Source organism: Manis javanica, chromosome 15 (assembly GCF_040802235.1).
Source record: "Manis javanica isolate MJ-LG chromosome 15, MJ_LKY, whole genome shotgun sequence".
Taxonomy (NCBI): Eukaryota; Metazoa; Chordata; class Mammalia; order Pholidota; family Manidae; genus Manis; species Manis javanica.
In genome coordinates this window covers 84,784,191-84,803,980 of record NC_133170.1, presented here as the reverse complement: position 1 = coordinate 84,803,980, position 19,790 = coordinate 84,784,191, and the positions used below count along the sequence as shown (strand labels likewise).

The 19,790-nt window shown below is 44.3% G+C and overlaps 1 protein-coding gene across 2 annotated transcripts; it reads right to left on the bottom strand.

The window, feature by feature from the left end:
• Positions 1-5,490: 5,490 nt before the first annotated feature.
• Positions 5,491-19,571, bottom strand: SNRPD3 (small nuclear ribonucleoprotein D3 polypeptide). 2 transcript variants are annotated; one of them, XM_017663227.3, is made up of 4 exons: positions 19,397-19,571; positions 17,847-17,990; positions 7,519-7,711; positions 5,491-5,710 (listed from the first exon to the last, which is right to left on the bottom strand). In XM_017663227.3, exons 2-4 carry the CDS (start codon positions 17,970-17,972, stop codon positions 5,649-5,651), a joined length of 381 nt encoding a protein of 126 aa, XP_017518716.1. In that variant the 5' UTR covers positions 17,973-17,990; positions 19,397-19,571; the 3' UTR covers positions 5,491-5,648. The 2 variants fall into 2 exon arrangements, with proteins under 2 accessions (XP_017518716.1, XP_073079713.1); XM_073223612.1 differs by having other exon boundaries at positions 19,370-19,546.
• Between the last annotated feature and the right edge of the window lie 219 nt (positions 19,572-19,790).

Sequence of the window (19,790 nt, the reverse complement as noted above, 5' to 3'; positions counted from 1 at the left end):
TTATTTTGTAGGGTGCTGGGTATTTTTGTATTCTTAAAAAAATTGTTTAAACTTTGTTCTAGGATACAGCTAACAGACTGGAAATAGTTTGGTCCTTTCAAGTCTTGTCTTTCTATATATAGTTATATCCAGGGCTTTGTCAAGGGCTAATTATTCCTCATTTGTAAGGCAAGACTTTCCTGGATAATTTGTATAAGTCATGTTTTTAAATGTTTTTATTTGAAGTTTTAATGTTTCATTTTTATGATGTTTTGACATCTTGGGATCTTGCTAATAGTGGATAGGCTGCCCTTCCCAGTCAGTTAATTCCTAGAGATGGTAAACAAATAGCCTGCAGAGCATGCCCTTCATGTACAAACTCACCAATCCAAATCTGCCTCCAACCACCTTTATCTAATGCACACACCAAGCCATATTTTCCCTGCCCTAAATCACCCCAAGGCTAGGTACTGGACAACCAGATACCACCCTATAGCCAAGAGTCCTCTGAATTTATTCAAACTACCCAATTCTAAACTTCCTCAAACTTGTCTTTTCCACCTCACCCATTCCTTCCCCATGGGAACCACAACAGACATCAAGCCCTCTCCTCACTCCTTCCTCCTGACCCACCCTAGTGGTTCCTCATGTGACCCTGTGTGGCACAACATGCTCCCTCGTCTTGGGAATTTTAAGTAGTAAACTCTTCTAAGGCAGTTGCTTCCATGTCTGTCACCTATCATAACTGATTAAAAGAAAATTTTGGTAAAACAATAGTCTACCTAATATCCTGTGAATTAGTTTTTGTAAACAGTTAACTATTCTCAACCCTGTGTGATACTAGGCAGTTACAATCCTTTTTAATGTTTGTTTCCCCCAGCCCCCAGCCTTCCTTAGTTTCCTTACCCTCACGTGCTGAACAGTGTTCTGAATATTCTAGAGAGCCTTTCTGCAAATCACCTGGGTTCTCTGTGCAGCTTTCTTCTCCCTGGTATTGTCCTATGAACTTAGGCTGCTCTGGCCTCTCTAAACTCTTGCTCCGAGTCCTTAACCCAGGTAGACTGGCAGGGTCTGTTTCAGTTTCTCCTTCCCTGTGCCACTGACTGGAAATTACTGAAAGGCAGTAAACCCACCTTATTTGTTTCCCATTTCTTGGGGATTATTCTCCTTCAGTGTCTGAATTTCCCCCCCCCAGGCATGAGAGTAAATCCAGGCAATTACTTCCACCTTGGCCAGAAGCAGAAAAAAATACTGTATGCTCTATTTTGATTTAATTTTTTAAAAATGTTACAGAATACCCAGCAGGTCAATGTAGAAGCTGAAACAGTATCAGTGGATGAAATGAGTCGAAGCCCTCCCTTGTATAGATAACAAACCAGGGGACACCACTCCAGGGAAGTGACAGTGGAGGTAGTCACAACCAGAAGCCATCTCTTAAAGCTTGGTCTAGTTATCTTTCTAATCTTTCTATCATACCAACCTTGGTTTCATATTTTCTTTATCTTGTTTTCTACTTTAAAGTAATATTTTCAAAGAAAACACGTTTTTTAAAAAGAGAGAATGTGCTTAAATATTCAGACTTCCACGTGATCATGAGACTGCCCCTCTCCAACTGCGGCAGGAAGTCGGAAGCTTATTCTGTAGAGGAGGAGGTTAAAAGGTCTCTGGGCTGGGAGGCTTCTCCAGAGACCTGGGAGATGACACGAATCTGGGCATCCTAGACGCTGAGACTCTCCAGCTATCTTCCCCACCGAGTCCCCAGAAAGCCAACTCCTGACAAGAGACACTGGGAGTTTTCTCCAGAGAATATTACCAGCCCAAGGGGAAAGTCCTCAAGGGAAGGACATTGGAAATCTACTCAAAAAAGCTCAATCACCTCACCTTACAAAACACACTCTTTTCAATATCCAATTCTCAAAATTTAAGCAGACCATCAATGACCGCCAGACAGCTAAGGAAAGTCTGTAACATAAAAGACCAAAGAAAAACAAAGACGGGGATGAAAACATCACGCAGGGAGATAAAAGGTCCAACAAAGCGTATTGGCAGCCTCAGAGATAAAATATGATGATCATGGAATGAGGTCCTATTAAAAAAAAAAAAAGACAGAACATTCAGAGTCAACTCGAGCAAGTCTTCTATAAAGAAGATCCAAAGACAAGAAACTGGTGGGTGGGAGAGAAAAGATAAGAAAAACAGAAGTCCAGGAGATCCAACATCTCAACAGGAATTCCAGAAAGAAAACACAAAACCAAAGGAAGGAAATCATTGACAAACAATTCAAGAAAGTTCCCAGGAGTGAAGGATGGGAGTCCATTCTGAAAAGGCTCACAGCCCTTCGTCAAGGCTCGCCTTTGTGAAATTTCCGAACACTGGCAACAGAAGGGAGAAACAGGGACACACACAAAGGATGGCGACTCAGAATTAGCTTCAGACTCCCCTTCCCCACCAGATCTAAATGACAAAGTAACGCCTTCAAAATTCTAAAGGAATACAAACCTTATACCCAATCAAGTATCAGAGATCAAGGCATTTTCAGACATGCAAGTCCCTCGAAAAACTACTTCCCATGCACCCTTTTACTGCAGGCGCTTTACCAGAATGAGGTAGTAAATCAAGAGAGAAAGAGGTTACACAGAAAACAGGAGATTCAGCAGAGGACTGCTCACAAAGACAGTACACATTAGGCTCAAGAGAGAGCCAGTCAAGAAGAAACTGATAAAATAGATGATGTGTTCATGTCTCTGGGGAATTCTGGGTTTGAATTATTAACAAGTGGACAGAAACTAAGCAAATAAAAATTCAAGAGGATGATTAGTTCTAGGGAAAAAAATGTTCTGCAGGAAAGTAATCCAGTCTACTACATGGCTCAGCTATGATTTATACATACAAAAGAACACTGAACATGCTCTAACTAAAATCCTATCAGCGGGACTGGTGGCGGGACATTCGTGGTGGGCAGGAATAAGAGGGAGAAGTCAGAAGACAATGCCGGAAACAGAAACACCAGGGAGGAGCCGTGCAAAACATGTTTAGATTGAGATGTGGAGGCAAAAACCAACAAGTCAGCCAATAGTTAAAAGGGAACCTTGACATACAGAAATAACAGAATATCATTCAGCCATAAAAGAAATCCTGCCATTTGCAACAACATGGATGGAGCTAGAGGGCACTATGCTCAGTGAAATAAGCCAGGCGGAGAAAGACAAGTACCATATGACTTCACTTACTTGTGTATAAAAACAAAGCAAAACAGAAAGAACAAAGAAGTAGACTAGACACTGAGAAATAACAAGTGTTCACCAAGGAGGCGGGGGATAAAAGGACACAATAATTCACAATCATAATGTAAGTTGGTCACAGGGATGGTGGTGCACATGGACAATACAAAGATTCTGTAACATTTTTCGACACTGAGAGATACTACCTGCACTCAAGGAGGTAAGGATTTAAGAATATGGGTAACTGTTGAACCACTGTGTTGAACATTTGAAAACAATACAAGAGTATATATCAATGATACTTCAATTAAAAAAAAAGGGGTGGGACCTTGAAACAAGGAACACGGGGGAGATGGGCGGAGAGGACTGCTGCTTTTCCTAAGAAACCTTGCAAGGCTGTTTGCTTTCAGTGCAAATAACCGATTTCTTTCTAAAATGCAAGATATGATACTGTTCATAAAGCTGTATGTTTTAGGTTAATTTTCTTCATTGTTTTTTAAAACTTCCAAATTTTTACTGTCAACATTAGAAAGAAAACCATAAATGAGAATCCCCTTCACTTTTCAGGATCTAGGAAGGGTTCCAGCTAGTTTTCAGTGTGTAAGGTTGATATTCCTGCATGGTTTCCAAGGTGAAACAAAGACAGCTTTTCTGATCCAGGATGCAATTCAGTACTATTAACTGTATGCAATGTTATTATTTAAGAATTACAGTTTTACTGTAAAAGCATGGTAATTTAAGTAGTGTTCACACTAACATAACACCATGGCCAAAATGTGGCTTCAGATGTCCTGAATCAGAATTGCCTAGCTGGGGAAGCAGAGGCGTTGCTTAAGCTGCAGATCCCTAGGACCCACGCCAGACCAGCTCATCAGAATCTCTGGGAGGTGGACTTGGAATCTACATTCGAACAAGATCCCACGGTGATGCTCACAACCACTGTTCTCTCACTGTACTAACTCAGTAGGCTTTATTAATAAGAAGCCAGAATTCAATGTCTACAAATAAAGGGCACTAGCAGGGAAGTGGGCAGGTAATGCACGCAGGGTACTAGTGGATACCACAACTTCTACCTGAAAGAACTCTACTTTTAGAGTTTGAAGAAATCTACTCTATACGTAACTCAATGTACAAATATCTTTTCTTACCAGAAACAATCAACTCTTGGTCAAATCAAAAACAAACTAACTCTAACTCCATTCACAGTAAGTTCACCTGAAACGGCCCCCAGTCCAGAAGCCCTCCTCTGGACTGGCACTGAACACAGGACCATGAGCACACTTCACCCAAATGTGTCAGAGGAGCTGGGGGTGCTGCAGCAAGAGGCACAGGGGTTACCCTGGGGGCTGGTGCTTGAAGCCTCATGTGATGTGCCTGTGGTATCTGACCAGCCCACCAAGGCCTGTTTCCTGGGAGTTCTTTATTATAAGAATAATACAAGATGTTTCCTCGTGACAGGGTCATGATCGTAAAAGAGATTGTTAATTTAATCCCTACAGTTAATGGATATGTTGGGCTTTCTTCTTCTTCTTCTTTGATTACTTGAACAATCTGTCCAATGAGCAATGTGCTAAGGGCCAATCAATAATCAATCCCTTTTCCTCTTAATAGTTTTTCTGTGGTTCATCCTCTCCTGAGCCCTTGGTAAGACCTCTTTTTGGTAATCTTTTTCATGCAGCTTTTCCAATTTCTGTGTTTGTGTCACAACTGCCACAAATGTCACTTTGCACGCCCAACCTTTCTACCTTTGCTACATTAAAGACCACAGTTATGCTAAACAATGTTATCATCTGATAAAAGCACAAGAACGTGTTCCCCCAAATAAATATGAAACTGCTCATGAAGCCAGGACAGGAGCCACAGGTGTTGGCCGCTAGGACTTTCTGAATTACCTTTTAATAGATTACTTTTTCCAAGTGCTGACCCACTAGTGTTTCCAGGCTACAGAGGTCAGAGTATTGTTGGACTTTTTCACGGGGGAGGACCAGCCTGTGTTGTGCTTTCCTAGCTGAGCTGATGACACTTCTGTAAAGGTCACCTGAACAGAGCACCATAACAAACGCCTGTGTCTGAAGATCAATGAGACAGTCCGTATGTTCCTGGAGTTTTCCTAGGGCTTAACCGGAAACTGGCCTTGGGACAGTAGCTTAACCTCCTATCAGTAACTGTGCTACTTCAAAGCAGGGCATTTTTGCAGGACATCTCCCAGGGTGTCAAAATTTAACCAGCTGCCAAAGCAAACAGAACACCACACTCGAAAATGAACACATAGTCCTTATTTTCTCAAAAAGAAAGGAAAAAAAAGACTATATTTATTTAGTGAAACATTTACCCTGATCTAAAGAAAGATGCTAAAAGAAAACCTAGTATACACATAAGCACGCACCTGCCATGAACCCAGATAATCTAAAAGAAAAAATAAGAGCAAAGTTCTATTCAACAGACAATTTATCTTCGCTTCTGGAAGATGTTTCCACGTCCCATTCCACGTCCTCTTCCTCTTGCAGCCACTGAAAGGTGGGGAAGAGAAAGGACAAAGCCGGGTCAGTGAGCGCATGCCATGGAGCAGCCGGAGCCCCAGAACAGGGCCGGAAAGGCCACCTGGTCCAACACCATGCCAACCCCATCGCATGTCCCCACCGTGCAGAGAGCCAAGAACTGGCACCTGGTGTCAGCGCTGCAGCGGCACCAGGCTCCCGCATTCTGGCCCTGCCCTGTTCTCTGTAAGAAGCTGGGAGGCAGCTTGTTGAGGTCAGGTGGTTTGGGAAGCAAGTGTTGAGAACCACAGGAAAGATGAATTCCCAGAGCAGCCTTAGAGCAAGCTCATAAAACTTCACAGATTAATTTACACTTAAAATTCTAAAACAAATAGTTTAATGTTAACATGTTAGAAATCTGAGTGAGGAGTTTTATTACTCTTTGAGTTATCCTACATGTATGAAACAAATGTTTTATAATAGCAAAACAAATAAACAAAACACAAAAAAACAACACCACTCCCCATACAAAGACTGCTGTTCTCTGTGACCCAAGTGTTCTTGGTGGGGACAGTGGCTTGGGAGGACAGGCAAAAATATTCTGATGGCTACTAACTGGAGACTCATCTCTTTCTCCTCTATTAGAGCCTATGGCCAACCTGAGGAGGCAGGGAAGTCACCCAAGAACCCAGTCACATGATGACAGGGCCAGAAGCAAGGAGCTGGAGAGGCACAGATGGCTCAGGCAAACTCAGTGCCAAGTGCCTTCTGATGCCCAGCTGCTGGGCTTCACCTTCTGCCAGAGAAGACAGTGCAGTTATATGTGACAGTGAGAGCAGCCCTTCCCTGAGAAAGCAGAGAACAGCAGTTCTAACAAACTAGCTGGCGTTTCTGAAAACCATTCCTTCTCCAGGACAAGGTCCAGAGCCTCTGTCTAGAAAGGGCAAGGAGAGTCTGATCAGTTCTTCTGGGGGGCATTTTAAGGGATTACTCTATTGCACCTTTAAACCAAAGTCACCTCATATACAAAATAGGTACAGCAGCCAAAATACTGATGGAGAATCTACTAACTTTCCTGTACCGTAAATCTTTTTACAAATCAATACTATGACAATTTCTAACAACTGCACTTCTTAGGAAATTAGCTAAGAAGCTTATCAGTATGGCAGAACTCTTCACAGAACCAAATGTAAAACCTCTGATTGACCCAACGCAAAAGAAAGGCCAGAGTAAGTCACTGGAAAAAGACTAGTCCCACTTTTGGAAGTGCTAAAGGAGGGATTTATTTTCAACTATGAGAAGCTTTGGAAATAGAAGTCCAGCCCCCTTTAAAGGGTAAAGATAGCTTAAAACTTACTTCTTATCTGAAAATGGATCCCCACTGTCAACATTGTCCCCACTTGTGCTGGGTGTCAACACATACCCCAGCCTCTCTGGGAAGTGCTGCCCCATGCCAGCTAATCCACACCACAGTGCCCCTGCTTAGGAAACAAGACAAGAACGAACTCCCCCAGAACCCTACAGGGAGTTTCTGGAAACATAGGGTCTCCTAGAAAGTCATTACAGGAGACCTATCTACTCTTTCATTTAAGACAAGAACCCCCATCTTTATTCTAAGGAACCACTTTGGATTTTGCATAAGCCCTATGAATGCCATCAGGCGAAGCACCACAGAGAAGGGAAGGGCCCCCGAGGGCTCCCAAGACTGCAGGGAATGGAAAGGCAGTGGCTTTGGAGAGAGTTGAGGTCAAATCCACCCCCAGCCCAGGCAATAACAGGGCCCTTTCCTAAAAGATACATGACAAACCTTATGTTAAAACCAGTGCACAAGGAGCACCTACCTTGGGCCTTCAGGATAGCAGCTTTTCCCCGGCCAGCCCCTGAGCCTTGGTTTTTATTTTTCATGCTCTTCAACATGGGTGCATTTTTCAGCATGTCAGGCAAAATCAGAAAGCGGATCTTGCTGCCACGGATGTATACCTGCTCCAGCTGTGCCACTCGGCCATCTCTGTATGTGACTGTGATGTTGGACATCTGGAAGGGAATCACCAGCTCATCAGTAAGGGCAGCAGCACCAGTGGAGGACAAGGGCACACCAAGAGGGGCAGCCTTGGCTGGTGGTAGGGAAGTCCAGAAATGCAGGAACTAACATGAAAGAAAGCAGCCGGGCAAAGCCAGTGGGAATACCAGTGACTTCTGCGTGCACCAGGGCTGTGCTAAGCACACCTCACAGGGTTCTCACAGCACCTCCAGGTATAAACATTCCCATTTTTACAGGTAAAAAGAACCAAGTACTCATCCAAAGTCAAAGAGACAGAATGCAGGGATTCCTGATTGGATCCCAGAGAGCCTGGCTCCAGACCCTAACTGCTACACTGCCTACCCTGCCAGCACGTGAAGCGCTCTCAGTGGTGATAAACTGCAGCTGAAAGCAGCTTTGAACTGAGTGCCCAAACTCTGTGACCTCTCCTGCATCTACCCAGCACAAGGACTGCAAAGGAACCATCAAGATCACAAGCGCGCACCAGAGGAGGCTCCTATCCCCGCGAGTGTCTGCTCTAGAAGGCAAGACTGAGGGGCAGAGGTGGCAGTGCCTGTACGAAGGGTCCAGAGTATCAGAGGCAGGAGGCAAGAGCCTGCACAAAGACGGGACACATGGGAAGGAACCTACAGGATGCAAGGACGGGAACGGTGGGATTATGACCAGGACAGGGGCACCACCTTGGAGACTACGGGGGTCACTCAAGTTTGTGGACAGAGGAAGGATGAGTAGGGATAGGGGCAGCACTTTGAAAAGATGAATGTGCCGAACTGGATAAACTATAGGACGGAAGGGCAGGGAGCCTGGAGGTGAGACCAGACTGGCTTGGCATGGGAAGGTGACACAAACCTGCTTGTGCCAATCTCTACAGGCACGTCTGCCCAAGAAAGCAGAGAACTGCACTTCTACCAAGCTAGCTAGCATTTCTGAAAAAGTAGCTTATTTTGTGAGTCTTCTGGATGGAAGAGGATAATAATTTATGGGTCAAATCCACATTGTAGAGAGGGGTGCCGTCTCCCCAGATTTCTGACTGGCTTCTTGACCAAGTCCCTGTATTCCGTTTGCCTTTGGCTTATATTCACTTGCTCTTTTCTCCCAGTGCTAACTGGTCACCCGGTCTCTGCTTGAGCACCCAGTGTTCAAAAAGACTAACAAAACTCTTGGCAACCCCCCAACATCTACACAATTGGAATGGCTTCCAGACCTTCAACCCATTGCTGAGCTCCAATCACAGGCAACAGGGCTCAAGTTTCCCATAAATCTGCTCCAGGCTCAACACCTCCAGTTTCTTAACAAAAGTCCATACATGCTTTCAATCCCTGCCATCCTGTTCTTGCCTTAAAGAACAGCATAGCTCAGGTACCACAGGTGAATGTGCTATTGTTGTGGTTATGATATAGTTGGACTACTTGAGAGAAATCTGGGTCCGACCCAGGCTCACAAATATCAGCCACTCCTGTGACTAAACTCAGACAGAACAGGCCTGGGACCTATATTTGAGGCATGGCCCTGCCACATGTCGGAGGAACTGCAGCCTCAGTTCCCTTACCTGCAATGTGAGGAAAGTAAAACAGAGCCACCTTTCACTGAGCCCTCATTAGTGTTCCAGGCAACTTCACATTGTAACTCACAGAAAACCACAAGATCCTACTGGGTAGATACTATCACTGTCCCCACTGTCTGAGAGATCAAACTGCACAGAGGCGGACCTGTCCTGAGGCCACGCCCTTGCCCACGGTTCTCTTGCCTGAGGTCACACTGCCCCTATGTGGCCTGGCCAGGTTTGAATTCAGGTCTGACTCTAAACCCACACTTTAACCACACTTCCTAAAAATGTTAGAGGCAAATTAAACAAGATGGCTATATCTCAGAGCTATTCCTATCACCTAGCACATATCAAAAGCTCGGTAAATGGTGAACCTAAATGATAGTTAAAATGTCTGTTTTGGGGGCTGTGCCCCCACTAAGCCACTTCCCCAACACATCTTGGTACGTCTCCCTCCTGCCTCTGTCAGGCTCTGCTGCTTTGAGAACTCCTGGCAGAGGCTGTTATGTAAGACCATTTGTATTAGTCACAAATGGCACGTGTCCTGCTTGAAGCAGGAACCAGTCCAGTATCATTTGACTCCTGTTACAACCCTAATAACCAGGTCCGCTATTGCTCTCAGGCCTTCCTTGCAGCACCAGTGAAAAACGGCTGTGTGCACAGCCCCCCAGTCCCACCTAACCATGAAGCTTATTATAGGTCTGAGCTGTGTCAGCATCATAGGCCCAAGGCAACAACTTAAGTGAACTGGGTTTCAAAGAAAATCAAGCAGCAACAACCAGTTTACTCAACTTTCCCAAACAGCCACAACGGAATACAGATGTCATACACTAGACACCGAACTGAAACGACATCTTGGGGGAGAGATCTTAGTACAGTCAAAATTGTGGGAATTTCCCCACACATCTGGGACTAAGAAGACAGCACTAGCTCGAGGGTTACAAAGCAACACTGGGGTGCTTCAGGACTGTCAATCACAACATCCCTCTTGCGGGACACACAGAAAACACTCAGCAAATGTCTGGTTTCTTTTTCACTTTTCCCTACCCCCTTCTTTTAATAATAGAGCCTTCTTATTATTCAGCCATTAAAAAAAAGAAATCCAGCCATTTGCAGCAATGAATGGATCTAGAGGGTATTATGCTCAGTGAAATAATCCAAGTGGAGAAAGACAAATGCCATATTTTTCACTTGTTTGTGGAATATAAAACCAAAGCAAAACAGAATGAACAGAACAGCAGTAGGCTTATAGACACTGAGAAATGACTAGTGGTAACCACAGAGGAGGGGTTGGGGTGGGTGGGAGGGGAGCACAAAAATTCTCAATCATAATATAAATTGGTCACAGGGATGGTAGGGCAGCATAAAGAATAAACTCAATGGTTCTGTAACATCTTCCCATGTTGACAGACAGTAACTGCACTAGAGGGGGTGAAGATTTAATAATACCGGAAACTACTGAACCATTGTGTTGTATATTTGAAACCAATTAAGACTGTACATCAATGATACTTCAATAAAAATTTAAAAATTAAAGAAAAAAATAGAACAGCCTTCTTTTCCTCTGATCCCTTCTAATCCATTTGCCTGCCTGAAATGTAACAGTCAGAGCTCAGGGTCTGACAGGTCGGAGGCAACAGGATCTAGCAGGTTTATTCCTCCGCACCTCATCTTCACAGACTAAGACCAAAGACTTGAGTGTAGGTCTGCTCTGTCCATGCCTGGTCACCCTGGGCATCTGGACGCCTGTCCTCAGAGAGGTCCTGTGATGACTGAAGGATCTATTGGCAGTAGCATAGTGCCTGGCACCGAACAAGAATGCAACAAATGGAAGCTTCTGGGTACTACTGAGTGCACACATCCTTTTGGAGACAGGTCTTAGCTTAACAAGTTAAACTCAGACTTTTAAAATACTTAACAGTGCCCAGGATCTTGGTTTCTAAATTCTACTCCTATCCGAAAAGAAACCAAGGCTCCCTGAAGAAATAGTTGATTCCAGAGCTGGTTAGGGAAGGTAAAAGATGAGCATGTAACAAACATTTTGCTCCAGAAGGTAAGGATGTGCTCCCCCAAAATGGCCAGGGCACACCAAAGGATACAGGAGTCAACTTGAGGGGGCTCTTGCTGGACAAATCTGGGATACTTTGATCAAAATAATAATCATAACAGATTATAACCCATTTAATAAAACAGAAACCTATGAGCCCATATTGATACAGTAGACCTAATACAGAAAAAGCATGGAGTTAAATAAAAAGTCACGAATCTCTATGTTGTATACCTGAAACCAATATAGTATTGTATATCTACTGTACTTCAATCATAAAAAATAAAAAACCTAAAAAAAGAAGAAGTATTCTTTTGCAACCATCATGGTAAAAAGACTCAAGCAAGAATCTTAACTGGATACTAAAGGAGGGGTGCTAGAGGTGGTGGTGATGGGCAGAATATGCACAAGATATTTACTTAAAGAATCTCCCCACAAAATTCCTATTAGTTGTAAAAGTAAAAAGAACACCCAGTGGAGAGACTACACAACATACCAGCCAAATGATCTAGGTTAACATCAAGAGTAAGGGGAAAACAGGCATTTAGTGTGACACCCTAAGGAGATGAAAACTCTTAACACAGTAACAGCCCCCCAAAAAAGCAAAACACGAATCTAATCATGAGGAAACCCCTATAAAAAGATATTCTAAAGATACCTGGCTTTATTCTTTATTTTTTATTTTGCTATCATTAATGTACAACTACATGAGCAACATTATGGTTACTAGACTCCCCTTATTATCAAGTCCCCACCACATACCCCATTACAGTCACTGTCCATCAGCGTAGGATGCTGTAGAATCACTACTTGTCTTCTCTGTTATACTGCCTTCCCTCTGTCCCCACCACCACATTATATGTGCTAATCGTGATGCCCCCTTTCCCCCTTATCCCTTCCCACCCATCCTCCCCAGTCCCTTTCCCTTTGGTAATTGTTGAGTTCTTGGGTTCTGTGAGTCTGCTGCTGTTAGTTCCTTCAGTTTTTTCTTTGTTCTTATACTCCACAGATGAGTGAAATAATTGATAATTGTCTTTCTCCACCTGGCTTATTTCACTGAGCATAATACCCTCTAGCTCCATCCATGTTGTTGCAAATGGTAGAATTTGTTTTCTTCTTATGGCTGAATAGTATTCCATTGTGTATATGTACCACATCTTCTTTATCCATTCATCTACTGATGGACACTTAGGTTGCTTCCATATCTTGGTTATTGTAAATAGTGCTGTGATAAACATAGGGGTGCATCTGTCTTTTTGAATCTGAGATCTTGGTTTCTTTGGGTATATTCCTAGGAGTGGAATTCCTGGGTCAAGTGGTATTTCTATTTTTAGGTTTTTGAAGTGCCTCCATACTGCTTTCCACAATGGTTGAGCTAGTTTACATTCCCACCAGCAGTGTAGGCGGGTTCCCCTTTCTTCACATTCTTGCCAACCTGGCTTTATTCTTGAAAAACATCGACAGTGTGAAAAGCAAAAGCAGAGGAACCTCCCAGATTAAAGAGGCCTCAAGTGAGCTAACAGTTAACAAAGCGCAGTAAGGGACCCTGGACTGAATGATGTCAAGAGGAACACACTGCCACAAAGGACATGATTGGGACACCTGTAGAAATCAGAATCTGGACCGCAGGTTACAGCACTGATTCAGTGTTGAAGTTGCTGAATTAGCAACAGTGGTGTGCTTACAAGAAGAGAATATATTTCTTATTAGGAGGTATACACAAAAGTATTATGTGATGAAGGAGTATGATGACCGCAATCCACACTCAAACAGTTCAGAAAAAAAATAGATAAATAGCTTAAAAATTAGTTTTCCTTCTAGCCAGAGAGCTAGGTATCAGAAGAAATAACTAGCCATACCACATTCAAAATTTCAAGACCTTTCCAGACATTAATTCTGGACAGTTTCCTACTGACAGTCACATGAGAGTTTCTTTTGGGTTATCATGCTTATAAGACATAATGCTGAGATTATTTCCCCACAGACCATTAGCCACAGCCAAAGAAAAAGCATTCCAATAGTCCAGTCAGTGATGGGGTGGTCGTGCCAAGGCCCCCAAAGCACCATTTCAGCTTCTGCAGAATCTAATTAACTCATCACTTTCTCCCACCCAAGCTTCTAGGCATTATGTTGTTTTAAGGGTAGTGAAATGTTGGGTTTGACCAACACCCTCCTCTTCTTTTTAACATTTACTTTGTTTATAACCATAAACTCAACACATGCTTGTCATTTTTTAAAGGAAATTTTTAAAAAATGTTTTAATCACATGTAATTTCCACCAAAAAAATAAGTACTCACTTGGACTGGTTTCTAGAGGTAGAACTATTGTATCAAAGGGCATGAAGGCATGGATGTATTTCCAGAAAGGACGTTAACAATTTATACTTTTATTAGCAGAACAGAAGTATAAAGAACCCTCGGTAGCATTAATTTTATTTTGCCAACTTGCAAGTTTAGATGTTCTTACTATTTTCTAATCTGTATACCTGATTATTTTTTGCATGTTATTTTTCTTCTCTGAATTATCCACTTTATCATTGTGTCCACTTTTAATTGGGAAATTAACATTCTTGATTTGTAAAAACTATTCATATATTTAAATACAATAAACTTCCATCATGAAAAAATTACGAGATTGTCTAAATGCCTGGACACTGACTAAGCCAGGCTAGAACACTTTGAACATTCCCTACGACTCTAGGAAGGAACCTCTGGGGACCGTTCATGCTAGACGCCTAGTAAAATCCATGGCCATAAAAGTTTCCCCCAAAAGGTTACATAAATAGAGTCTAGCCTTTAAAATCAAAATGATGTGCTCATTTCTACTCATTATTCCTCACCTTAAAGCTCTTTTTATGGTTTCTAATAGTTTACCAAATATCTGACTAGAAGGACTCTTTTTGAAGATACACTTTTTTCAGATTTTGAAGAAAAATCCCTTAGTTCCCTCCTTGACATTTAATAAAGACAGGATGTTTCAAGACCATGGTGAGTACACATAACCAAGAATAGAAACTTCCCCATTTGGGGGCTTCTGGTTCGAATGCCTAAGCTGGGCAAGAGATGGGATATACTCCTCCACTGGGTCCCATCCCTGCTACAAACAGAAATAGCTCAAGAGGACTGCGTGGCCAGCCACAGGGGCTCTGCTCGCCCGATGCACAGGGGGCCCTCAGGAGATGTTCACGGAAGCGTGCATGGGGACCCAGCCCCCACAGCGGCCTGCAGCGCTGGCCACCAGACGGTGCTTGCCTTGCAGCTGTGCGACTCGGGGAGCTGGAGCAGCCAGGCTCCCTGCCTTCCCAGCCAAACCTCAGATACACAGAAGCGCCTATACCCTCCTGCTCAATAAGCACCATCTCAGAGACCTCAGCTGAGGTTTAATGCATACACACATTGTATTTTCAAATGTCAGTAAAGGCAGTGATAACCAACTATATTAAAAATAACCAAGGAACTGAAAAACAAGGCATATTTTGTAAAAGGATTTGTTGAGGTTATTATCTAACATAAGACTGTATCTCCTTCATCAAGGCCTAGGGAAAAAAATGTCTCCCATATCTGAGTGCCAGGGAAAAAACCCTGCACAACTGACATTTTATATTCAGAACATATGTACCTCACAACTGATGATTCCCTCGCCTGGCCTATAAACAGCTTAGAACTGAACAAGCTAGGCTTACACCTGAATGTACCTCTTAAATATACAGGGATTTGGGTTTGTGTTTCTGGGTACGATGGCCTGGTCGGTTTCACTTTACTGTTTACCTCAGGTTATCTGCACCTTGACCTGTCTCCTTTTATGCAACCATGTAATTTTTTCTAAGCCACCTCTAACTCTTTTTGAAAGTGGGTGGTGTAAAAAGTAAATACTTAATACCCAAATCACATGCCCAGGGAAAAAAGTCCACACTAATCATAGTTATGGTAAGTCTCTCATTCATTTCCCAGATCTCTGTGGTGTGACCCACCCCTTTCACAACAGAAAATGTTATTAAAGCCCAACATCAAATGGCAAGCACTACATACAGTTGCCCTCTAGCAAAAAGCAGGCAAGCTAAGCGCTAAGAGGATGCTCCTGTTCCCAAAGGGCAGCTAACGGGGGCTGAGGAGGAAGGAGAGCAGCAGCCACAGGCCTGAATGAACTGTGCTCAGTGTTCTTGGCCACAGGTCAGCTCCGCCCCAGCCTGCTGGGGTTTCCACAATGTTCAAGTTTAGGCAGAGCAGTGAAGCCTCAGCATCTTGGCATGCTCTGCCCCCATTCCTATGCTGAAGTCTTCCCCCAGTACCTCAGAATGTGACTATTCCGAGAACCGATCTTTACAGAGGGAACTGGGCCCTAAATCCAGTGACTTGTGTCCCTCCCTATTAGAAGAGATTAGGATACAGACACACATACAGAGGAAGGACTATGTGAAGACACAGGAAGACAATAGCCACCTATAAGCCAAGGAGAGAGGCATGGAATGGATGCTTCCTTCACAGCCCTTAAAGAACCAACCCCATGACACCTTGACCTTGAAATTCTAGCCTCAAGAATCTTGAGAGGATAAATTTCTGTTGTTTAAGCCACCCTGTGTGGATCTTTGTTATGGTGACCCTAGCAGATTAATACAAGCAGGAAACAGGTGGCTGGCTCCCACCATGTGACACGCATCCACTCATTTATGCTGCATTATGTTCCTGAGGCTGAGGTACTATTGTTATCCCTGATGTAGAAAGGAGGGAACAGAGGGTGAGGGAGGTCTAAAGCTCATTCCAAGTCACAAAAGTTGGCAGGTTGCAACCCAATTCCAGATTGGTCTATCACTAGAATCTGTGTGCTTTACTTCACAGTGGCTGCACCTGAGAGACCAAGACCATCTCATCAGATACCCTCACATGACAGATGAGAAGTCTGGGCCCCTGGAAATTCAGTAAGTTGTCCAAATAAATAGTTGAATAAATATATGAAGATATCTTACCCCCCAGTCTTACATTCTACTCACCAAACTAAAGTAGTTAAAACCAATGAGATGCCACAGGACTGATCTACAACAATGGTACCTCACAAAGGCAAAGGAGGCGAGGCCCCACAGGAGTTTTAGAGAGCCCAGATCATCCGCCTCTATAGCATCAACACCAAGGAAAGAAACCTGAAGTCACCAGATGTCTATCTCCCTGAAGGTCAACCTGGCAAGAAGATGATGCTCGAGGCTACAAAGAAATCACAAATATCTGATCTGCAGTATGACCTTGGGTAAGTCACCTTACCTCTCTGACCTTCAGTTTTCTCACCTGGAAAATATGAACAGGTACCATATATTGTTGACATTTCTAATGTGCAAGGTGCTGAACTAGCTGCTGCACACACATGACTCACGTGATCTTTGTTCTGGGGTGTGAGAGTCCTTGGGAGTACACAGCTGAGGTCTCCCTCCCAGGGACAACAGGCTGGCTATGAGGAATGTAGGAAGCTGACAGCCTGGAACCACCACAATATTCATCTGGAGCCTGTCTCCCCAGCTGCCAGCCAATGACTGACCACAGCGGGGGTACTAGAGCCAGGCCATTTCTGCCCCATGCTATATCTTTCGATGAGCAATCTTTGCCTGGCTGGGACTGCCTCAGAGATACACACAGTGGAAGGCTCTTTTTATTTACCCCTCCTTCCTTTCCCCTCTCCTTGTTCCAGTGTCAGACCAGTGTCCTGGACTGAAAGCTCTACTGGCTACTCTTGCTCCCTCTTCTTTATCCTTTACTTTCATTTTCCCCAATAAATCCCTGGTACAACTAATTATTTCTGGCATCTATGTCTCAGATGATTCAAAATAACACCATCCCCATTTTTCAGATGAAGAAACTGAGGTGATTAACATGCCTAAAGTCACACAATTAGGATTCAAATCTACATCTCTGATTCCAAAGCCCAAGCTCTTAACTGATGATTTAAAGAACAAAGGAGAAAGTATGCTGACACACTTTGTAAAGTAATGTTACACAAATTCATGAGACTGTTGGCAGAAGGCAAAGCAGTGCCATGCAAAGGGCACCATATCAGGAAGCTGCTCCAACATTTGTTGATGGACCGATGTTCAGTAGATGAGTCCTTAAAAGTACCCTCCCTATTTTGTGGCCAACAAAACTATCACCAAACCCACTTACCTCACGAGGTAACCAATATCATCAAGTGAGACTCCTCCCCCAGGAAGGTGGCACAAAACACAGAATCCACCAACTGTGAAGTGTTATGCAAACACGTAGGGACAAATGTGCAACGGGCCTAACCCTAAAGGGTTCTACAGCAGGGAGTACTGCCCCTGCTCAACAGGGCCCCAAAATATGGGAGACAATGATTATGGGATGGAGAAAACAACTCTAAATGGCTCTTATTTATGCCCACATCCCAGCACCGGTAACACTGCCTGGCACACATTAGGCATTCAATAAATAGTGACTGAAACCAACTTTAAAGAGGCCTCCAAGCACTGTCTGTCTATCCTCCAGAACAGAGGCCCAGGCTTCTCCCACAGCCTCACATGCAAAAGCAGGATACCTGGCAGTTCATGTTGTCTTCCGCTTCAATGAGCTTCCCACGATACACCTCACCAGTGTTTGTCTCACATGTCACGATGTGACCCTCGGCCTCGTGTAGAACTTTAATTGGCACACCAATAGACATCTTGGCAAGGAGAGAGTTCTATAGTGAGAGAGACAACAGTCAGTTCACGGGTCAGAGCCCAAGAAGACATGTGGCACATACCATGCCTCCCTTAAGCCTGACACTCCATAAAACTTCAGCCAAGATACTGAGGCTGCATTTTCTACAGAAAAAGGAGCTTAACTTGAGGAAGCCTATCTGGCAGATACATGCAAGACATGGAGTGAGGAGGAATGTGGGGGCTGGATAAACAGAAAGTTAATGGGAATGAAGAGAAAGAGACTCCCATCTCTGTCCCTGTTACTGTATGTCCTTTGTCTTCATCAAATAACCAGTACACCATACTGTGTGTGTATAGGGGGAAAAGGGTTGCAACGTATGTGCCGTACAACATATTTGTCAACCCCCGGTTGTGGGTGACACCACTTTGAGAACCCATTATACAGACCCCAGTACAGTAGCCACTATTTGCACCTATTTACATCAAACTTAATTAAGATGAAATAAAATTTTAAATTCAGTCCCTCAGTCACACTAGCCACATTTCAGGTGGTCAACCGCCACATGCAGCTAGTGGCTTCAGTATTGGGCAACACAGATACAGACCAAAGGATTCAGGCAAATCTAGAAGAGGCTATGAATTTAATTCAACCCATTAAGTGCCCTTGGACTTTCCACTTACTTCACTATCAAGGCTAAAGAGAAAATATCAAAGTGTTCACAAAATAACAAGGTGCTGTAAGCCGGCAATGCATATCTTGGAGGTAAAACAATCCCGGGCAAGCATCTGATTTAACCTAATTAAAAGAGAAAAGCAAGGGACTTTTTATTCCAAGAAGAGCAGCGACTGAAAGTTATAATACACCATTGTGAGTTCAAGAGAGGAAAGGGAACACGAGGTTGAAAAAGACAGGCTCCCGTGATGAGGGGACCTACGACAAGGAGTTTGGCTGAAAACAGCGGTAACCACTGCAGAATTATAAGGAATGATCCACTGAAAAGGCAACAGAACTTACAAAATGGATCTAACGCAGCTTAGAAACAAGGAAACTTGATAAAACTTCTGTAACAAGGTGGAAAGCATGAGCGACCGGTGTCTGAAAGGGAGATGGAGGCAGAGATGCAAAGAACTTCGAACAGAACTGACCAAATAGGATTCGGGGGAAGAAGGCAATCAGCGAGAAATGATTTCAAGACTACTTGCCTGAATGTTTCGAAAAACATGGCATGGAGAGGCACAGAAAGTGAAGAGCATGTACTTTGGAGGTAACGAATGAACCCATTTCCAGGCGCCAGTAGGCTACGCGGAGGTTCGGGTGGCCCCGTCTTCCCGCCCTTCCCTCCCCTCGAGCCCCGGAGAGCGCCACAGCAGCGCGTCCCTTCCCAGCCCCCGGCCCCTCAAGGAAGCCTCGGCCTACCCTCGCCCTTCCCCAGCCCCTCCGCACCGGCTCTGGCCTTCTCTTCCTTTCCGGTGCGGCGGCAACTCTGGAGACAGCGAAGGCGTGAGGCGAGCGAATGGCGGCTCGCGCGCTCGCTTAACACCACACGTTCCCAAAATGCCGCGCGCAGTACCACCCCCTTCCCTTTCCTAGTGGTGAACGAGGTCTTGCCTCCGCTTCCTCCTCACCCCTCCGGCTGGGAAACGTGGGCTCTTGTACGATAGTTCCGGCCCTAGAAGAGAGGGCTAGAGACCCGGCCCCCGTGTCGCCGGAAACACCGACCCTCGGGCGGGCTAGGGGAGAGTGGGGCTCGTTTCCAAGCACCAGGGACGGGCTGGACGCAAGACAGGGATCTGGGCTCTGGGCCCTAGGATCGGGGACGACAGGCAGTGGGGCCGAG

Bases quoted from the DNA above. Each gene is read 5' to 3' on its own strand.
- SNRPD3 (XM_017663227.3), bottom strand. From the start codon at position 17,972: ATGTCTATTGGTGTGCCAATTAAAGTTCTACACGAGGCCGAGGGTCAC. The intron at 7,712-17,846 runs GTATCCTGCTTT...ATTCCCTTCCAG, and splicing joins AAGACAACATGAACTGCCAG to ATGTCCAACATCACAGTCAC. The intron at 5,711-7,518 runs GTAGGTGCTCCT...CCCACCTTTCAG, and splicing joins TGCTATCCTGAAGGCCCAAG to TGGCTGCAAGAGGAAGAGGA.